The 17,529-nt window shown below is 45.7% G+C and overlaps 1 protein-coding gene across 1 annotated transcript in view; it reads right to left on the reverse strand.

The window, feature by feature from the left end:
- The window catches only part of DNAH6 (dynein axonemal heavy chain 6), a 717,942-nt gene that overhangs the window by 695,697 nt on the left and 4,716 nt on the right, over positions 1-17,529 (reverse strand). Inside the window, exon 2 of the mRNA XM_077275462.1 lies at positions 7,978-8,214. Coding sequence (XP_077131577.1) covers positions 7,978-8,208 — 231 coding nt within the window. The 5' untranslated portion in view covers positions 8,209-8,214. The remainder of the gene's footprint in view (positions 1-7,977; positions 8,215-17,529) is intronic.

Genomic DNA, 17,529 nt, shown 5'->3' on the forward strand with positions numbered 1-17,529 from the left:
AACTTAACATACAAATATATGTTGCATAACATTGGTGAATGAAGTTGTGGTGCTCCTCTAGATTCTTTGGTTTTGTCTTCCAAGCTTCCTCTTTCATCCTACCCCAAACATGCCTAATGATGTTCATGTCTGGTGACTGGGCTGGCCAGTCCTTGAACACCTTGATCTTTTTTGCCTGGAGGAACTTTGTTGTAGAGATGGATGTATGAGATGGAGCACCATCCTGCTGCAGAATGACCTCTTTTATGATTTGGAATATAAGAGGTAGCTAATACTTCTTGATATTTTAGGCTATTGATATTGCCTTCCACCTTGCAAATGTTTCGCACACCCCTATACGGAATGTAACCCCAGACCATGATCTTTCCACCACCAAATTTAACTGTCTTCTGGGTGTATTTTGGATCCATGTGACCGCGACGCGACCAATCACAACAAGCCGTGACGTAATTTTCAGGTCCTGATGCCTAATTCTAGGCATTCAGGATTTGAAAATTACGTCACTGCTTGTGATTGGTCGCGTCGCGGTCACATGGGCGGCACGCGACCAATCAGAAGCCGTGACATAATTTTAAAATGCGCGCGTTTACTGCCTCCCGTGACGTCTCGGCTTGTGATTGGTCGCGTCGCCCATGTGACCGCGACGCGACCAATCACAAGCCGTGACGTAATTTTCAGGTCCTGATGCCTAATTCTAGGCATTCAGGACCTGAAAATTACGTCACGGCTTGTTGTGATTGGTCGCGTCGTGGTCACATGGGCGGCACGCGACCAATCAGAAGCCGTGACGTCACGGAAACCATTAAACGCGCGCATTTTAAGCACAGAAGGCTCCCGGTTACGGCGGTAAAGTCCAGGCTGCGTCGGAGAGGTGAGTATATCAATATTTTTTATTTTAATTCTTTATTTTACACATTAATATGGTTCCCAGGGCCTGAAGGAGAGTTTCCTCTCCTTCAGACCCTGGGAACCATCAGGGATACCGTCCGATACTTGAGTCCCATTGACTTGTATTGGTATCGGGTATCGGTATCGGATTAGATACGATACTTTGCCGATATCGGCCGATACTTTCCGATACCGATACTTTCAAGTATCGGACGGTATCGCTCAACACTAGTGATCACCACTGCCAGTGACATTATACACAGGAGCTTTGTATATAGTATACAGTGTATAGTGTCAGTGTACAGGTAATACACTGACTCACTAGTGACGTCTCTAGCTGAAGTCCTTCATCTTTGCTTTTCATTTTCATCCAGCACAGACTGCCGTCACTTCTCCCAGCCAGGACTCATCTCTGCATAAAATAACACAGTTACCTAGGCCTCCAGACCACATTCCCCACTTTTTCCCTTTCTTCTACACCATGTTCCAAATTATTATGCAAATTATATTTTTCTCGGATTTTCCTAAATGGTCGGTGCAAATGACAGTCAGTCTAATAAAAGTCATCACCCGTTAGATTATACATCAAATTTTATTGAAGAAACCTCCCAATGATAACAGTATAATCTCCAAAATGAATAAAAACTCAAAATGCACTGTTCCAAATTATTAGGCACAGTAGAATTTCTAAACATTTGATCTGTTTTAAAGAACTGAAAATGCTCATTTGTGGAATTTGCAGCATTAGGAGGTCACATTCACTGAACAAAAAAGCTATTTAACGCCAAAACATCCTAACAGGCCAAGTCACATGTTACCATAGGAACCCTTCTTTGTTATCACCTTCACAGTTCTCGCCTCCATTGAACTTGTGAGTATTTGGAGAGTTTCTGCTTGTATTTCTTTGCATGAAGTCAGAATAGCCTCACAGAGCTGCTGTTTTGATGTGAACTGCCTCCCACCCTCATAGATCTTTTGCTTGATGATACTCCAAAGGTTCTGTATAGGGTTGAGGTCAGGGGAAGATGGTGGCAATACCATGAGTTTATCTCCTTTTATGCCCATAGCAGCCAATGACTCAGAGATATTCTTTGCAGCATGAGATGGTGCATTGACATGCATGAAGATGATTTTTATACCATGGAAGAAAGTTGTGAGTCAGAAACTCTATATACTTTGCCGAGGTCATTTTCACACCTTCGGGAACCTTAAAGGGCCCTACAAGCTGTTTCCCCATGATTCTGGCCCAAAACATGACTCCTCCATCTCCTTGCTGACATTGCAGCCTTGTTGGGACATGGTGGCCATCCACCAACCATCCACTACTCCATCCATCTGGACCACCCAGGGTTGCTCGACACTCATCAGTAAACAAGACTGTTTGGAAATCAGTCTTCATGTGTGTCTGGGCCCACTGCAACCGTTTCTGCTTGTGAACACTGTTTAGGGGTGGCCGAATAGTAGGCTTATGCACCACAGCAAGCCTTTGAAGGATCCTACACCTTGAGGTTCGAGGGACTCCAGAGGCACCAGCAGCTTCAAATAACTGTTTGCTGCTTTGTAATGGTATTTTGGCAGCTGCTCTCTTTATCCAATGAATTTGTCTGGCAGAAACCTTCCTCATTATGCCTTTATCTGCATGAACTCTGTCTGTGCTCTGTTTCAGTCACAAATCTCTTCACAGTATGATGATCACTCTTAAGTTTTCATGAAATATCTAATGTTTTCATACCTTGACCAAGGCATTGCACTATTTAATGCTTTTCAGCAGCAGAGAGATTCTTTTTATTTCCCATATTGCTTGAAACCTGTGGTCTGCTTAATAATGTGGAACATCATTTTTAAGTAGTTTTCCTTTAATTAGAATCACCTGGAAAACTAATGATCACATGTGTTTAAGATTGATTTTAGTGATCCATTGAGCCCTGAGACACAATACCATCCACAAGTTTATTTGAAAAACAAAACAATTAAATCTTTATGACACTTAAATCCAATTTGCATAATAATTTGGAACATGGTGTACACTAGACATCTGAATACAGAGGTGCACCCACAAACAATATATAATTGGTTATTATGCAACCTCATAGATTGTAAGCTTGCGAGCAGGACCCTTATTCCTTTTGGTATCTGTTGATCTATGTGTTTATTGTTATGCTTAATGTCCATTGTCTGTACAAGTCCCCTCTAAAATGTAAAGTGTTGGCACTATAGAAATAAAATTATTATAATTATTATTATTAACCGACTATTCCAAATATAAATTATAATCCACCACTGTGCACCCACTAACTATAAATAGCCACTTTCCCCATTTAAGATATAAATTAATTAGCACCTGTACTCTTTCCCCCAATTCATTACCAGTCACTTCATCCTCAACGCCCCCCACTATGTACCTACCATTCTAACCCTAACTCCGATTCATTATAGTTACATGCCCCTCCCACCCCAATTCATTATCATGTCTTTCTCTCTCACCCTCTATTCATTATCAACTGCTCTACCCCACATTCAATACATCATTTACTCCCCACCCTTAAAATTAATTATTTGTTCTTCCCCTAGATCATCATTTGCTCTCCCCACCCCCTCTTCAATTGATCATTTGCTCTCCCCACCCCCACCTTCAATTAAATTGCTGTCCCCTGTACCTCACACTGAATTTATCATTTTGCAGTCCCCCCACTTTAATTTGAAGTCCCCTTACTTCATTCATTGCAGTCCCCTATCACCCCCTCACTTCATCTGCAGTGCCCCTTCATCATTTGCAGCCCCCTATCCCCCTTCCATTTCATCATGAGCAGTCCCACATCAGACACACTTCATCATGTGCAGTCCTGCAGTCCCGTTCTCCCACTTCATCATGTGCAGTCCCCTTACCCCCCACTTCATCATGTGCAGTCACCCTTACCCCCCACTTCATGTGCAGTCCATCTTACACTACACTTTATCATGTGCAGTCCCCATTACCCCCCACTTCATGTGCAGATCACCTTACCCCCCACTTCATCATGTGCAGTCCCCTTTAACCCCCACTTCATCATGTGCAGTCCCCCTTACCCCCCACTTCATCATGTGCAATCCCCCTTACCCCCCACTTCATGTGCAGCCCCACTCCCCCTTCATCATGCACAATCCCCCTTACCCCCACATCATCATGTGCAGCCCCATTCCATCATACAGCCCCACTCTCCCCACTTCATCATGTGCAGTCTCCTTTATCCACTAAACTATCATGTGCAGCCCCACTCCATCATGTACAGCCCCACTCAATCTTCATCATGTGCAGCCCCACTTACCCCCTCACTCCATCATGTGCAGTCTCCATTAACCCACAAATTCCATCATGTGCAGTCTCCTTACACCTCCCATTTCATCACTTGCAGTTACCCACCATTAAATTTATTTTATAAAGAAAACAAAAAAGTTCTTCATACTTACCTCACCAGTCGCTCCCCTGCAGTGCCTCTCTGCTTCAAGCATTCGGGTCATGTCGGCGCGTGCGTGAGGATGCCATCGCGCATGCCCAACACCTAACCTGGAAGTATAGAGAACATGAAGGGAGCAGTAGCTGTGCAGCCATCAAGGTGACAGCCAAGCATAGCTCCTGGCCCCAGCGCAGATGTGTGCGCTGACTGTGATGCGGCTGTGTCTGCTGCCGGCCGCGTCACAGTACAGCAGACATGGCTGTGCACAATTTGCTGTGTGGCTGTAGCCACCACCAGGCAGCCGGCCCTGAACAGCAGCTGGAGGAGCGGCCCGGGGGGCATTTGCCTCTTTGCCACCTGGGCCAGTCAGCCCCTGCCCAGGTGGCTTGTTGCAAACTTTAAACAACACTTTTTATGGATATCTTTGAGAAATGGCTTTCTTCTTGCCACTCTTCCATAAAGGCCAGATTTGTGCAGTGTATGACTGATTGCTGTCCTATGGACAGACTGTCCCACCTCAGCTGTAGATCTTTGCAGTTCATCCAGAGTGATCATGGGCCTCTTGGCTGCATCTCTGATCAGTCTTCTCCTTGTTTGAGATGACAGTTAGAGGGACGGCCGGGTCTTGGTAGATTTGCAGTGGTATGATACTCCTTCCATTTCAATATGATCGCTTCAATATGGACCTGCCTGTTGTGTTCCTTGGTCTTCATGATGCTCTCTGTGCTTCAAACTGAACCCTGAGACTATCACAGAGTAGGTGCATTTATGCAAAGATTTGATTAAACACAGGTGGATTATATTTATCATCATTAGGCATTTAGGACAACATTGGATCATTCAGAGATCCACAATGAACTTCTGGAGTGCGTTTACTGCACTGAAAGTAAAGGGGCAGAATAATATTGCACGCTCCACTTTTCAGTTTTTGAATTTCCACAAAAATTTAAAATAACCAATAAATTTTGTTTGACTTCACAATTGTGTTTCACAAAAATTTACATTTGGTATCTTTTATGTTTGAAGCATGATATGTTGGAAAAGGTTGAAAAGTTCCAGGGAGCCGAATACTTTTGCAAGGCAATGTATGTATAAGTTTCACTTTTTGCATTGAAGAACTGAAATAAATTAACTTTTTGATGATATTCAAATTTTGTGAGACACACCTGTATACACCTGCTGGGAAAAACCCCCCACATAATTTTCCCTTTACAGCCATGTTTACGCATTCAGTATTTGGTCAGTATTTTACCTCTGTATTTGTAGGACAGAACCAGGAGTGGGTGATAAATACAGAAGTGGTGACGTGCTTCTAATATACTTTTCCTATGGCTGCGTCACTTCTAATTTTGGCTTATAAATACTGAGGTAAAATACTGGCCAAATACTGAACTTGTGCACATGGGCCAGGGCCGCCATCAAGGCAATACTGCCATTACTGGTGTATGGGGCCCGGTGAGCCAACTCAAAGGGATGGGCCCGGACTGCGTGAGACAAGATGCACCACCTGCGCTGAGGCAGCACAGCCGATCTACTGTACAAACAGCCTGGCAGACTGTGTAGAATGCTAGGGCCTGTGTTAATTACTTTAGTTTGCTTTATTAAGCCCCAGGGCCCCAGTCACTCACAGTCACAGCTACTTACATTGTATGGCCATAGCAGAGGGGGCCATCCACATCTGACATCAGTGACGTCAGATGCTGCTGGAATGCCCTGTGTTCCTAAGTTCCAGCGCGCCCTAGGCAGGAGCTGAGGGCCCAAAAGTGATGAGATGCGCGCACCCGCCCACTCGACTATCCGACCTCCCATTCATCCACCCACCTGCTACTCTTCTTGTGCCCCCCTCCATGCTCGTGTAGTGTGAAATTGGTGGCTGTCTCTGTCTACTGCCAGCCTGCAAACTACTAAGTACTAGTAAGTTCAACCCTACTGACTGCTACCTGCCTGCAATAAGGTATAGTTGTCTGTCTTAAAGGGGATATTCTAGTAACCTAATACTTATACCATATACACAACATATGGGATAATAATTAGGGCAAGTTCACATAATGGATATTCAAGCAGATGTTTGGCGCAGACAGCCATGCCGACATTCTGCTGGATATCCATGGCGGCCACCTCCTTCATGGAGTGGAGGCAGAGCTAGGGTAGAGCCTAGGCAGAGTGTCAATGGGGCCCAAAATTGTTGCCAGTATGGGAACCTGAAAATCCTGGTAGCCGCCCTGTCGTGGCCTAAGGGTAGGGTCACACAACTGATGTCTCCACATCCGAGAAAACGGTCCGACTATTCTGATCAGACTTTGATCTGCGTGGCATCAGTTTTTCTTGGGTGTGGAGAGAAAAAAAAAGTTTCTCCACCTTTTCTATTCTATTAGCCTGTGAAAATCGGACCACACACAGATCAAAATTGGACATTCCTTTAATTTTTTTCTGTGGAAAATTTGGTTTGAGGAAAAAAAAACCAGCATGTGCACAGCCCCATAGAATATCATAGGCATGACTGCTATCCATGAAAACCATGGATTGCACTCATACAATAAAAATCAGTCGGGTGCGCAAGCCCTAAAAATGAGACCAGCTGGGACATTAGCACATTGCTGGTTACAGCACAGTGACACTTAGGGTTGACTTTTTAAGAAAACCTCTATCCAGGGTCCCCCTCTGTCTGGAGAAAATGTGCCACTTATTAATATCAATGATTTTATGTAATGTTTCACCCTCGCGTACCTATAGGGAAAATGAGGACCACCAGAAGCAGTGGTCTTGCAATCAGCTAATCATCTTATTGTCATGCTGCTGCAGTGCAGTACGGCGCAACCTCCACCCGGGGGAGCTTGAGAGGGAAGTGAGACTGCACACACAGAGCAGCAGCACAGATGCCACCAAGTGGTGAGAGAGTGGTCAGACAAGCCGAGTCAAAGCACGAGATAGCGCAACAGTACAAAAGGAATAGACAGAACGGATAGTCAGGACGTAGCAAGAGATCAGTAAACCAGAAAGGGCAATATACTGTACAATAGGGACAAACAATAATGGAGTCAATAGCCAAGCCAGGAGGTCAGAACCAGAGAAGACAATAGTACCAAAGGCAGAAGCGAGTCTGAATACGAGCCAAGTCCAAAACCAGAGAATTAAGCCAAAAAACAGGGAAACACTGGGAAAAGGGCAGACAGAGGGAAGTCAACAGACACGGGGCAAGTCAGGGATTACAACAGGACAGATCAAGAGCTACCAGAGTCAGGTTCACATGCTGAAGACAGAACTATAGCTGACACCGCCAGCAGGATACCTCGGAGAAAAATAGCACACCTGAACCCAGAATGAGGCAGAGCAAAGCTAACCCTTGACATGATCCGCCCGGAAAAAGGGCAGACAGGATTAAACCCTGGATCTCATCATGACACTTATTAATAAAGAGTGGTTGTAAGAAAAAAACAACACCTTCAAAACCAGAATTGAGTATACAAGTCATGTCAGTATTAGACATATGTATCATTGTGAATCATTTTACTAAATAGATTACATATTAAACATGTTAGTGAATACTTTTTGTACAAAACAGCATGGCTTGTCAATGTCATATAAAGTAAGTCACAGCCGTTCCGTAATAAGAGCTATGTAACTGAGAATAGTAAAGTAAAGCGTGTTATCTTACCAGGGGCTCCAGTTTAACAGTCTGCTGTCTTTTTCTTGATTTAGCTCTTGCCTTTGTGTCATGGGTAAATAGTAGAGCTTCTGGATTTAATACTATCTGCTTTGGCGCTATTGAGATTATTCTATCTTTTAATCTGTTCAAATCCGGTCTCTGAATCCACTCTATTGGCTCCATGCTTAGAGCCCCACTTCTGTCTGGTGGTGAAACTCCTTGAGTATTGTTGGCTGACATTGCTATCTGCAATATAAAATTATTGGAAAATATAACTGTATTTAACAAAAAAATGGAAAATATAAGCAATTAACCTGAATAGAGAAGAAAAAGTTAAAAACTGTAAAAGTAGTCAACGGCTAAAGCACTTCATAAACATTAAAGGGGTTGTCAGGTCTTAAGCTACAAATCTGCAGTCAGTATATGAGACTGCAAACTTGTGAATCCTCACATTGTGCACACTGCACACTGTGAGGATTATCCAGTGCCAGGCGCATAAGCACAAAGTATGTGATTTGCACACATACGGTCACGTGCCGACTAGATGGGTGCAGCCTCACTCAATGCAAGTGCAGCGGATACAATCTGGTTTATGAAGCAATAAACCAGTCTTGGACTTTAAGCCCATGTGTCTACCTCAGTAGCAGACAAGAGAGCCAATCTACCACAATATATATATATATATATATATATATATATATATATATATATATATATATATATATATATATATATATATATATATATATACAGTATATAGTGTTGAAAATGATTATTTGATACACTGCCAATTTTGCAAGTTTTCCCAACTACAAACAATGAATCTGTAATTTGTATCGTACGTGCACTTCAATTGTGAGGGACAGAATCTAAAAATTAAAACCAGAATATCACATTGTATGATTTTTAAATAATTACTGTAAATTGCATATTATTACATGAAATAAGTATTTGATCACCTACCAACCAGCAAGAATTCTGGTTCTCACAGGTCTGTTAGTTTTTATTTAAGAATCCCTCCTACTCTGCACTCATTACCTGTATTAATTGCACCGGTTTGAACTCATGACCTGTATAAAAGACACCTGTCCACACACTCAATCAAACTCCAACTTCTCCACCATGGCCAAGACCAAAGAGCTGTATAAGGACATCTGTGAGAAAATTGTAGACCTGTACAAGGCTGGGATGGGCTACAGGACAATAGGTAAGCAGCTTTGTGAGAAGGCAACAACTGTTAGCACAGTTATTAGAAAATGGAAGAAACACAAGATGACTGTCAATCTTCCTGGTTCTGGGCCTCCGTGCAAGATCTTGACTCATGGGGTAAGGATGAGTCTGAGAAAGGTCAGGAATCAGCCCAGAACTACACAGGAGGACCTTGTCAATGACTTGAAGAGAGCTGGGACCACAGTCTTAAACATTACTGTTAGTAACACACTCCGCCGTCATGGATTAAAATCCTGCAGGGGACGCAAGGTCCCTCTGCTCACGTCAGCACATGTCCAGGCACATTTGAATTTTACCAATTACCATCTGGATGGTCCAGAGGAGGCATGAGAGAAGGTCATGTGGTCAGATGAGACCAAAACAGAACATTTTAGTATCAACTCCACATGCCGTGTTTGGAGCAAGAAGAAGGATGAGCACAACCCCAAGAACACTGTCCCAACTGTGAAATATGGTGAGGGAAACATCATACTTTGGGGGTGCTTTTCTGCAAAGGGGACAAGATGACTGCACCGTATTAAAGGGAGGATGGATAGGGTCATGTATCGCAAGAGTTTGGCCAACAACCTTCTTCCCTCAGTAAAAGCACTGAAGATGGGTTGTGGCTGGGTCTTCCAGAATGACAATGACCCAAAACACACAGCCAGGGCAACTAAGTAGTGGTTCTGTAAGAAGCATTTCAAGGAGTGGCCCAGCCAGTCTCCACACCTGAACCCAATAGAAAATCTTTGGAACGAGCTAAAACTCAATGTTGCTCAGCGGCAGCCCCCGAAACCTGAAGATCTGGAGAAGATCTGTATGGAGGAGTGGAACAAAATCCTTGCTGCAGTATGTGGAAACTTGCTCAAGAACTACGGGAAACGTCTGACCTCTGTCATTGCAAACAAAGGTTTCTGTACCAAATATTAAGTTCTGTTTTGCTATTGTACTTATTTCATGCAATAAAATGCAAATTAATTATGTAAAAATAATGTGATTTTCTGGCTTTTATTTTTAGATTCTGCCTCTAGGGCCCACCAGTGGAACTGACTCCAGGGGCCCACTCGAAATTTCAATGCACAGGCTAGGTACATGGAGCGCCCCCAGACGCAGGGCCACGGGTTTCTCGATCCCGGGCCTCTCAGTCTCAGTCCTGGGGTTGTCACGGTGGCTAGACCCGGTCCGTGACCCTGCTAAGGGGCGTCCAATGAAAGGTGTGATGATGGTGCGTGGTGCAAGGTGCGATGAATAACGAGGACACAGGGTTGCAGTCTCTTTACCTCTTTACTGAAGGCTTCAGGGTCCGCAATCCAGAGTACTGCTAACAGGGCTGGCTGAGACCGGCCGGTCCGAAGGCACATCCAGAGTTTCCTTTGCAGGTGGAAATCATTGCCTACCTTCTAGCACCTGTGTGTTGTAGTACCTCCCTGCTGAGCACCACGGGTTAGTCCTCACAACAGTTGTGTCTGTTTCTGATGTTCTTTCTCACAACTTGTATCTGTTCTGATGTTCTTCTCCGTCCCCCAGATGATATGGCTAGGACGCACTCGTATAACGGGTAGGCCTGGAGTTCTTCTGGGACCCTAGCGTCGCCCCTCTCCCACAATTGCCCCCTATGTCTGCTTAGGTGATTTAGGTGAGACAGCCAACCTATAATCAACTGTCCTGCCGCTGTTTGAAGTACTGCTTGGAGCCCAAAACTTCCTTGGCGTTCCGGCCACCGGCTACGCGCCTCAGTAGGATGTTGCCACGATCTTAAGGCACGACTCCTACTGGTTTATCTCCTTTTTGCTGCGATCTCATTTCTCACTTCTCCACAATAAACCTCGCTTTGTTTCCTTTCTTAGGATGCCACCGCAATGGGTGCAGGCGCGGCTCCGTAACGTTCTGTCCTTTTCGCTAGGCCACTGTCAGGATCCCACCCCTGACAGAGACCCCCCTGAATCTTCCCCTGCAACACCCTCTGCCACAGGATGTTGCCTGGATCCAACCCAGTCAGCTTCTGGCTAACTTCCCATCCAGCCCCCAGTTTTACCAGATTGTGAGGAGTGGCCTAATACATAGAACCCTTTGCTCCCCCTAGTGGCGAGAGTGAGAAGTGTAATGTGTGACTGTGATACCTGGTCAGGTGAACTCCTTTAGTGCCATCAGACGTACCATCACTCCCCTTAGTGGCGGAGCATCAGTACTGCAACGACCAGGTCTCTGGGGCGCTGCATACACATTTGTGTTGTATTTGTTAGGAGGCTCAGTCAAAAGTTTCATTATATTCACTAGAAAAACAGGTACATGTTGAGCATCCCATAGGGCCATGGGGTACTCGGTACCGGGTCCGACACGGCAGTTCTTAAAAAGGAAGGTCACGGTAGCAGTGACCCGGTCCGTGGCTCTGGGCGTCCATAAGTAAATTGTTGTTTTGTGGTAAACAGGATATGGGGAAAATGTTTGCGACGCCACCCGTGGTGTTCGGCTTTACTAGCCGACGCTGCAGTCAGATCCTCTGGGGTGATGGTGGTGTAGCAAGGATGGTGCAGCTCTGCACGGGTAGAGCTAGCTCCAGGGCAGTTGTAGTGTTAAGTGTTAAGATGGTGGTTGTGGTTATGCCGGGCAGGTGACACAGCAAAAACTCAAAGGACACAGTAAGGTGCAGTTTCCACTTTTACTCACAGTTCTCCAGTCCACAAACGCCAGCCGGATGCTGTGTTCTCCGGGTCAGTGGTCCAGCAAACTCCAAGGTAAATTGGGGTGCACCTTTTCAGGACTCCTTTCTTATGCCTTTCTCTGGTTGTCTCACTACGCTGGCTTCCACTTTTCCTGCCCAGCGCCTCACCCACAAAGTCCCAAGCCAGCATCCACGAACCTGGTAGGGAGACGTCCTCTGAGTCCCCTGGATTCTATACGGCTGCCTTTTTAGCCAGTTATGGATGGATGTGACTATGACTCTTGCAGATGCCACCATCTTCGGTTTCTTAGTTGAACTGCAACCTGGTCCCTCCACCCAGCTACGGTCAGCGTGAATGCAGGCCCCATGGGTGGCTTCTGCACTTCCCATGCCCCTAGGACCCCTTCTATCTTTCCGTGAGCTTCCTTCTGTCTCTCCATCACACTTTTCTCCTCAGCTACGTTCTCCACTCCACTTCCTTCGGTCTCCTAGGACCAACTGATCTAGCACACTGTTCTCCCGCCTTGTAAGCGCCTCCCATTTTTTCTACCTACCCCACCCACTCCCACCACCCAGTCCTATCCAGCCTGGGATGAGGCCATCCTCCCTAAGGGTACGCCCGAGTGACCTGACTGTAATGGTGTGTGTTGGGTGCGAGTGTTAGAGTCCTGGGTAGTGCCCTCCTCCTTATCCGAGAGTGGGATACCACACCTCTGGATGAGGTGCAGTACCTCTGTGGCGACTGAACCCTCAGGGGCGCCACACATGCTGCACATTTTTTCTGCTAAAAAGATGGATACTAACGGAAACAATAAAGACCCAATTATATCCAATTGATTCTGTCCTTCGTCATTTTATCTATGTGACAGATCCATTTCTTAAAGGCCACGTTCACACGTTCAGTATTTGGTCAGTATTTTACATCAGTATCTGTACGCCAAAACCAGGAGTGTGTGTTAAATACAGAAGTGGTGATGTGTTTCTATTATACTTTTCCTTTGATTGTTCCACTCCTGATTTTGGCTTACAAATACTGAGGTTAAATACTGACCAAATACTGAACATGTGAACGTGGCCTTGGTTTAATTTTTCTGTTACTAAAACAATACAAAAAAACCTGAATACTAATGTGATCCTAGCTATATCTGTTAACTTAAAGGGGTTGTCCCATATAAAAGATTATTACCAATAGGCTCAAGGACACAAAAAACAACTGAGCTTCTAGGGTGTGCGCACACTTCTTTTAGACGCTGACATACCCACTTAGTTTTTGCTATAGGAAGAGTTTTCAGGAACAAAACAGGTGTTTTTTTCTGAAGGGTCTTTTTAGATTTTTTTATAGGCATCTTTTTTTTCTTTATAATGTGCGTGTTAATAGTGAGCTTCTTGCTGAATTCTTTTAACCATTTTTCATCTTTGAAAACCTAAAGTAGTTAGAAGAAGCTGAAAAAGAGTGATCTTATTCATCTTTACATTGCTGATCATTTGATTTTTGGGGGGGAACTTTTTCAGGTGTTTTCCAAGCAAAATAATCCTGAAAAAGACACACTGGGTGGAGCGCCCCCACACAAGGGCAATGGGGTACTCGGCACCGGGTCCTTCAGTACAGGGGATGTCATGGTGGCCCGACTCGGTCCGTGGCCCTTTGAGGGATGTCCAATAAAGAAAAGAGTTTTTATGGTTTTGGGAAAGGTCTTTAAAGGGGAAGTGTTCATGTTCGTGAGTGTAGATGGTGATGGTGGATGATGCAAGGCGCAGAGAATAACGAGGACACAAGGTTGCAGTCTCTTTACCTTTACTGAAGGCTTCAGTGTCCACAGTCCAAAGCACCAGATTACAGGTTCGGCGGAGTCCGGCCGATCTAAAGGCAAATCCAGAGTCCCCTTATCCAGGTGGAATTCAGTAGCCTTCCTCTAGCGCCTGTGTGTTGTAGTCCCTCTCTGCTGAGCAACTCGGTGAGGTCCTCACTACTGTTGTAGATGTTAAGTCTCTTTCTCTCTGTCCCCCAGATGGTATGGATAGGACAAACCCGTATGACTGATGGCCTGAGGCTTTTTATAGGGACCCTAGAGACACCCCAGCCCCCACAAGTTGCCACCGTGCCTTCTGGGTATAAGGTCGGGCAGCTAACGTGGAATTAACTGTCCTGCCAGTCTCTGAAGTAAAGCTTAGAGATCCTTACTCCCTCGGTATTCTGGCCACCTGGATTCCTGCGCTTCAGAAGGAGGCAGCCTCTCACAGGACAGAACTCCTTCTGATTTCCTCTCCTTTTGCTATGACTTCGTTTCTCACTCACTGCAATACACTTCCTTTCAATGTCGCCTTCTTTGGATGCTGCTGCACGTGGGGCAGGCGCAGCTCCGTGGACCCTCGTCCTCCGCAGACCGAAGTCTGGATCTGGCTGGAGCTCACTCCAGCCAGCCCCTGCCAAACTCCGTCGGGTTCTGACTGACTAACTTCCTATCCAAACTGCCAGTTTTACCTAACTGTGAGGAGTGCCCTAATAGATAGAAGCTTAGCTCTCCCTGGCGGCCTGGAGTGTGAAGTGTGTTGTGTGTGGTTGTGATACCTGGACAGAAGATCTCCTTTATTGCCTCCAGACGTAACATCACTCCCCCTAGTGGAAGAATAACATTACTGCAACGACCAGGACCCTGGGGCGCTGCATGTGCACACGACCTTACTCACTCTATCAGGCTCCAACAATGCCTCTTGCCACTGTTCTCAGCTTTGTTAATTGGCTGCAGCAGTGATTTCATGCCTACAGTGCTCTATTCTAGTCTTGTGAAGTCTACATCAGACACTGAGTTCAGTGATTCACTAAAGCACTGCTGACACAACTTCACAGCTGCAGCCGATCGTAGATAAAGAGAGTAAAACCTCATTGCTTGTGACTTTTATACCCCTGAGCTTATGGAGCACTTTTTAAAATAGGAAATTAACTTCTTTGGGTGTGGAGAGGTGCTATTTTTTTATAATGCAGCCCCCTTCATACGGTAAAATGCTACCCCGATCATAGGGTATAATTCTGCCCCCCTCATACAGTATAATACTGCCCCCCTTCACAGTGTATAATGCAGCCCCCCTCATAGGGTATAATGCTGCCCCCTCATATGGTATAAAGCAGCCCCCCTCAAAGGGTATAATGCAGCCCCCTCATAGGGTAAAATGGAGCCCCCCTTATAGGGTAAAATGCAGCTCCCTCATAGGGTATAATTCTGCCCCCCTCATAGAGTATAATGATGCCCCCATTATACGGTATAAGGCTGCCCCCCTCATAGGGTATAATGCTGCCCCCCGATAGGGTATAATGCACCCCCTCATATAGTATAATGTAACCAGGACTCATTGATATATATATATATATATATATATATATATATACATATATATATATATATATATATATATATATATATATATAAAAAACACACAATACTCACCTCTCCTCCTTGTTCCCACGCTAATTCCGGCTCTGTTCCTATATCCACAGCTGCACTCACCGCCTTCTGCACAACACACAGAAGGTACATGATCAAGTGATGTCATTGCGCACCCACTGTGTCAGAGGCAGAGGGGAATGATGGGAGAGGGAGCATCATCTGACGTTCTCTCCTCCATTATTGCTTTCAACTGTCATAGATGCCGATACAGTTGAATGTGGCACTAACTGGGGCAACTGTTATGATCTGGTGGCCTAAGAGCAGCATGGGACGTACTCTGGAGAAGGTGGTACCTGTACTGACCGCAGACCCTGAACCTAACACCGCAACTAGAAGTAGCCGTGGAATGTACCTAGCGCTCCCTAGACATCTCACACAGCCGGAGGACTAATTACCCCTAGAGACAGAGAAGGAAAAACTATCTTGCCTCAGAGAAAATTCCCAAAGAACAGGCAGCCCCCCACAAATATTGACTGTGAGAGGAGAGGGAAAAAACATACACAGACTGAAATGAGAATTTAGCAAAGGAGGCCACTTCTAGCTAAATAGAAAGGACAGGACAGAGTACTATGCGGTCAGTATTAAAACACTAGAAAATATCCACCACAGAAAATACAAAAACTCCACAGCTAACTAAAGACATGGAGGGTATATCTGCATCTCCAGAGATACCAGCTTGGCTAAACAAATCCTTATACAGACCAAGCTGGACAAGACAAAACATGGAAAATAACTGAACAATAAGACCACAGCATGTGGACAGCAAAATCAAGGCCTGAACTTATCTTTGTTGAAAAGAACTGCAAAGCAGAAGAGACCAGGCAGGGATGTGAATCCTCCAGGAACAATGGACAACTGGCACTGACTAAAGGGTGAAGCAAGACTAAATAGCCCTGTCCAAATTGCAAAAAGTGAAAACACCTGATAAATGCTGTGATTCAGAGACAGCAGCGCTACCACTTACAACCACCGGAGGGAGCCCAAGAGCAGAATTCACAACAGGCAACGCTGGTGCCGGGCTCCCCTGACTTATGGCACCATAGCGGCCGCTTGGGCTGGGGGCCCCTGGGGGAGCACAGGTCCTGGTCTACTGGCCCAGATAGAGGGTAGTGTTAGCCACTCCGGTGGGCTCAGGCACTGACAACTCCTGGCATACAGGGCCAGCAACTGCCTAGGGCCCCCACTGCTCCTGAGCAGCAGCAGGTGTCTGGAGGAAGAAGCCGGCTGTTGTGGCTAAAGCCTGTCCCCGCTATTAAAGTGAAATTAATATTCACCCCTCCTGGTACCAGCAGAGCAGCAGCAGGTGACAGGAGGCAGAAGCCGGCTGTTGTGGTTAAAGCCTGTCCCCGCTATTAAAGTGAAATTAATATTCACCCCTCTCCACACCCATGGAGATGAAGTGAGGGGGAAGGGGGACTGCAAATGATGAAGTGAGGGGGAATGGGACAGCAAATGATGACTTCAGGGGAGAGGGGGACTGCAAATAATGGAGGGGGAAGGGGAACTGCAAATGATAAAGTGACGGAGAGGGGGACTGCAGATAATGTAGTGAGTGGGGAGGGGGACTGCAAATGATGAAGTGAGTGGGGAGGGGGACTGCAAACGTTGAAGTGGGGGGGGACTGCAAATGGTGAAGTGAATGGGGGGACTGCAAATGATGAAATGAGACTGCAAATGATGAAGTGAAGGGGGAGGGGGACTGCAAATGATGAAGTGAGGGAGAAGGGCACTGCAAATAATAAAGTGAGGGGGGACTGCAAATGATGAAATGAGGGGGGACTGCAAATGATGAAGTGAGAGGGACTGCAAATGATGAAGTGACGGTGGGGACTGCAAATGACTTGAGGGTGCGGGAAGGTGGACAGTAAATGACGAATTGAGCATGAGGGACAGGGAGAGCAATTGAATTGAAGGTGAGGGCAGGGAGAGCAAATGATGAAATGAAGTTGGGGGTGAGGGGATCAAATGATGAATTGAGGGTGGGGGACGGGGACAGCAATTGAAATGAACTTGGGGGGTGGGGACAGCAAATGATGAACTGAGGGTGGGGATGGGATGAGCAAATGATGACCAGGAGGAGAGCAAATAATGATGAATTTAGAGGGTGGGGGAGTAAGTGATGATGTATTGAGACTGGGGGATGGGGGACAGTAAATGATGAATTGAGAGTGGGAGATAACAAATGATGTTGAATTGGGTGGTTGGGCAGCAAATAATGATAAATTGAGGGTGGAGGAGAGTAAATGA

The sequence above is a fragment of the Ranitomeya variabilis genome, chromosome 1 (genome assembly GCF_051348905.1).
Source record: "Ranitomeya variabilis isolate aRanVar5 chromosome 1, aRanVar5.hap1, whole genome shotgun sequence".
In the NCBI taxonomy this organism is placed as follows: domain Eukaryota; kingdom Metazoa; phylum Chordata; class Amphibia; order Anura; family Dendrobatidae; genus Ranitomeya; species Ranitomeya variabilis.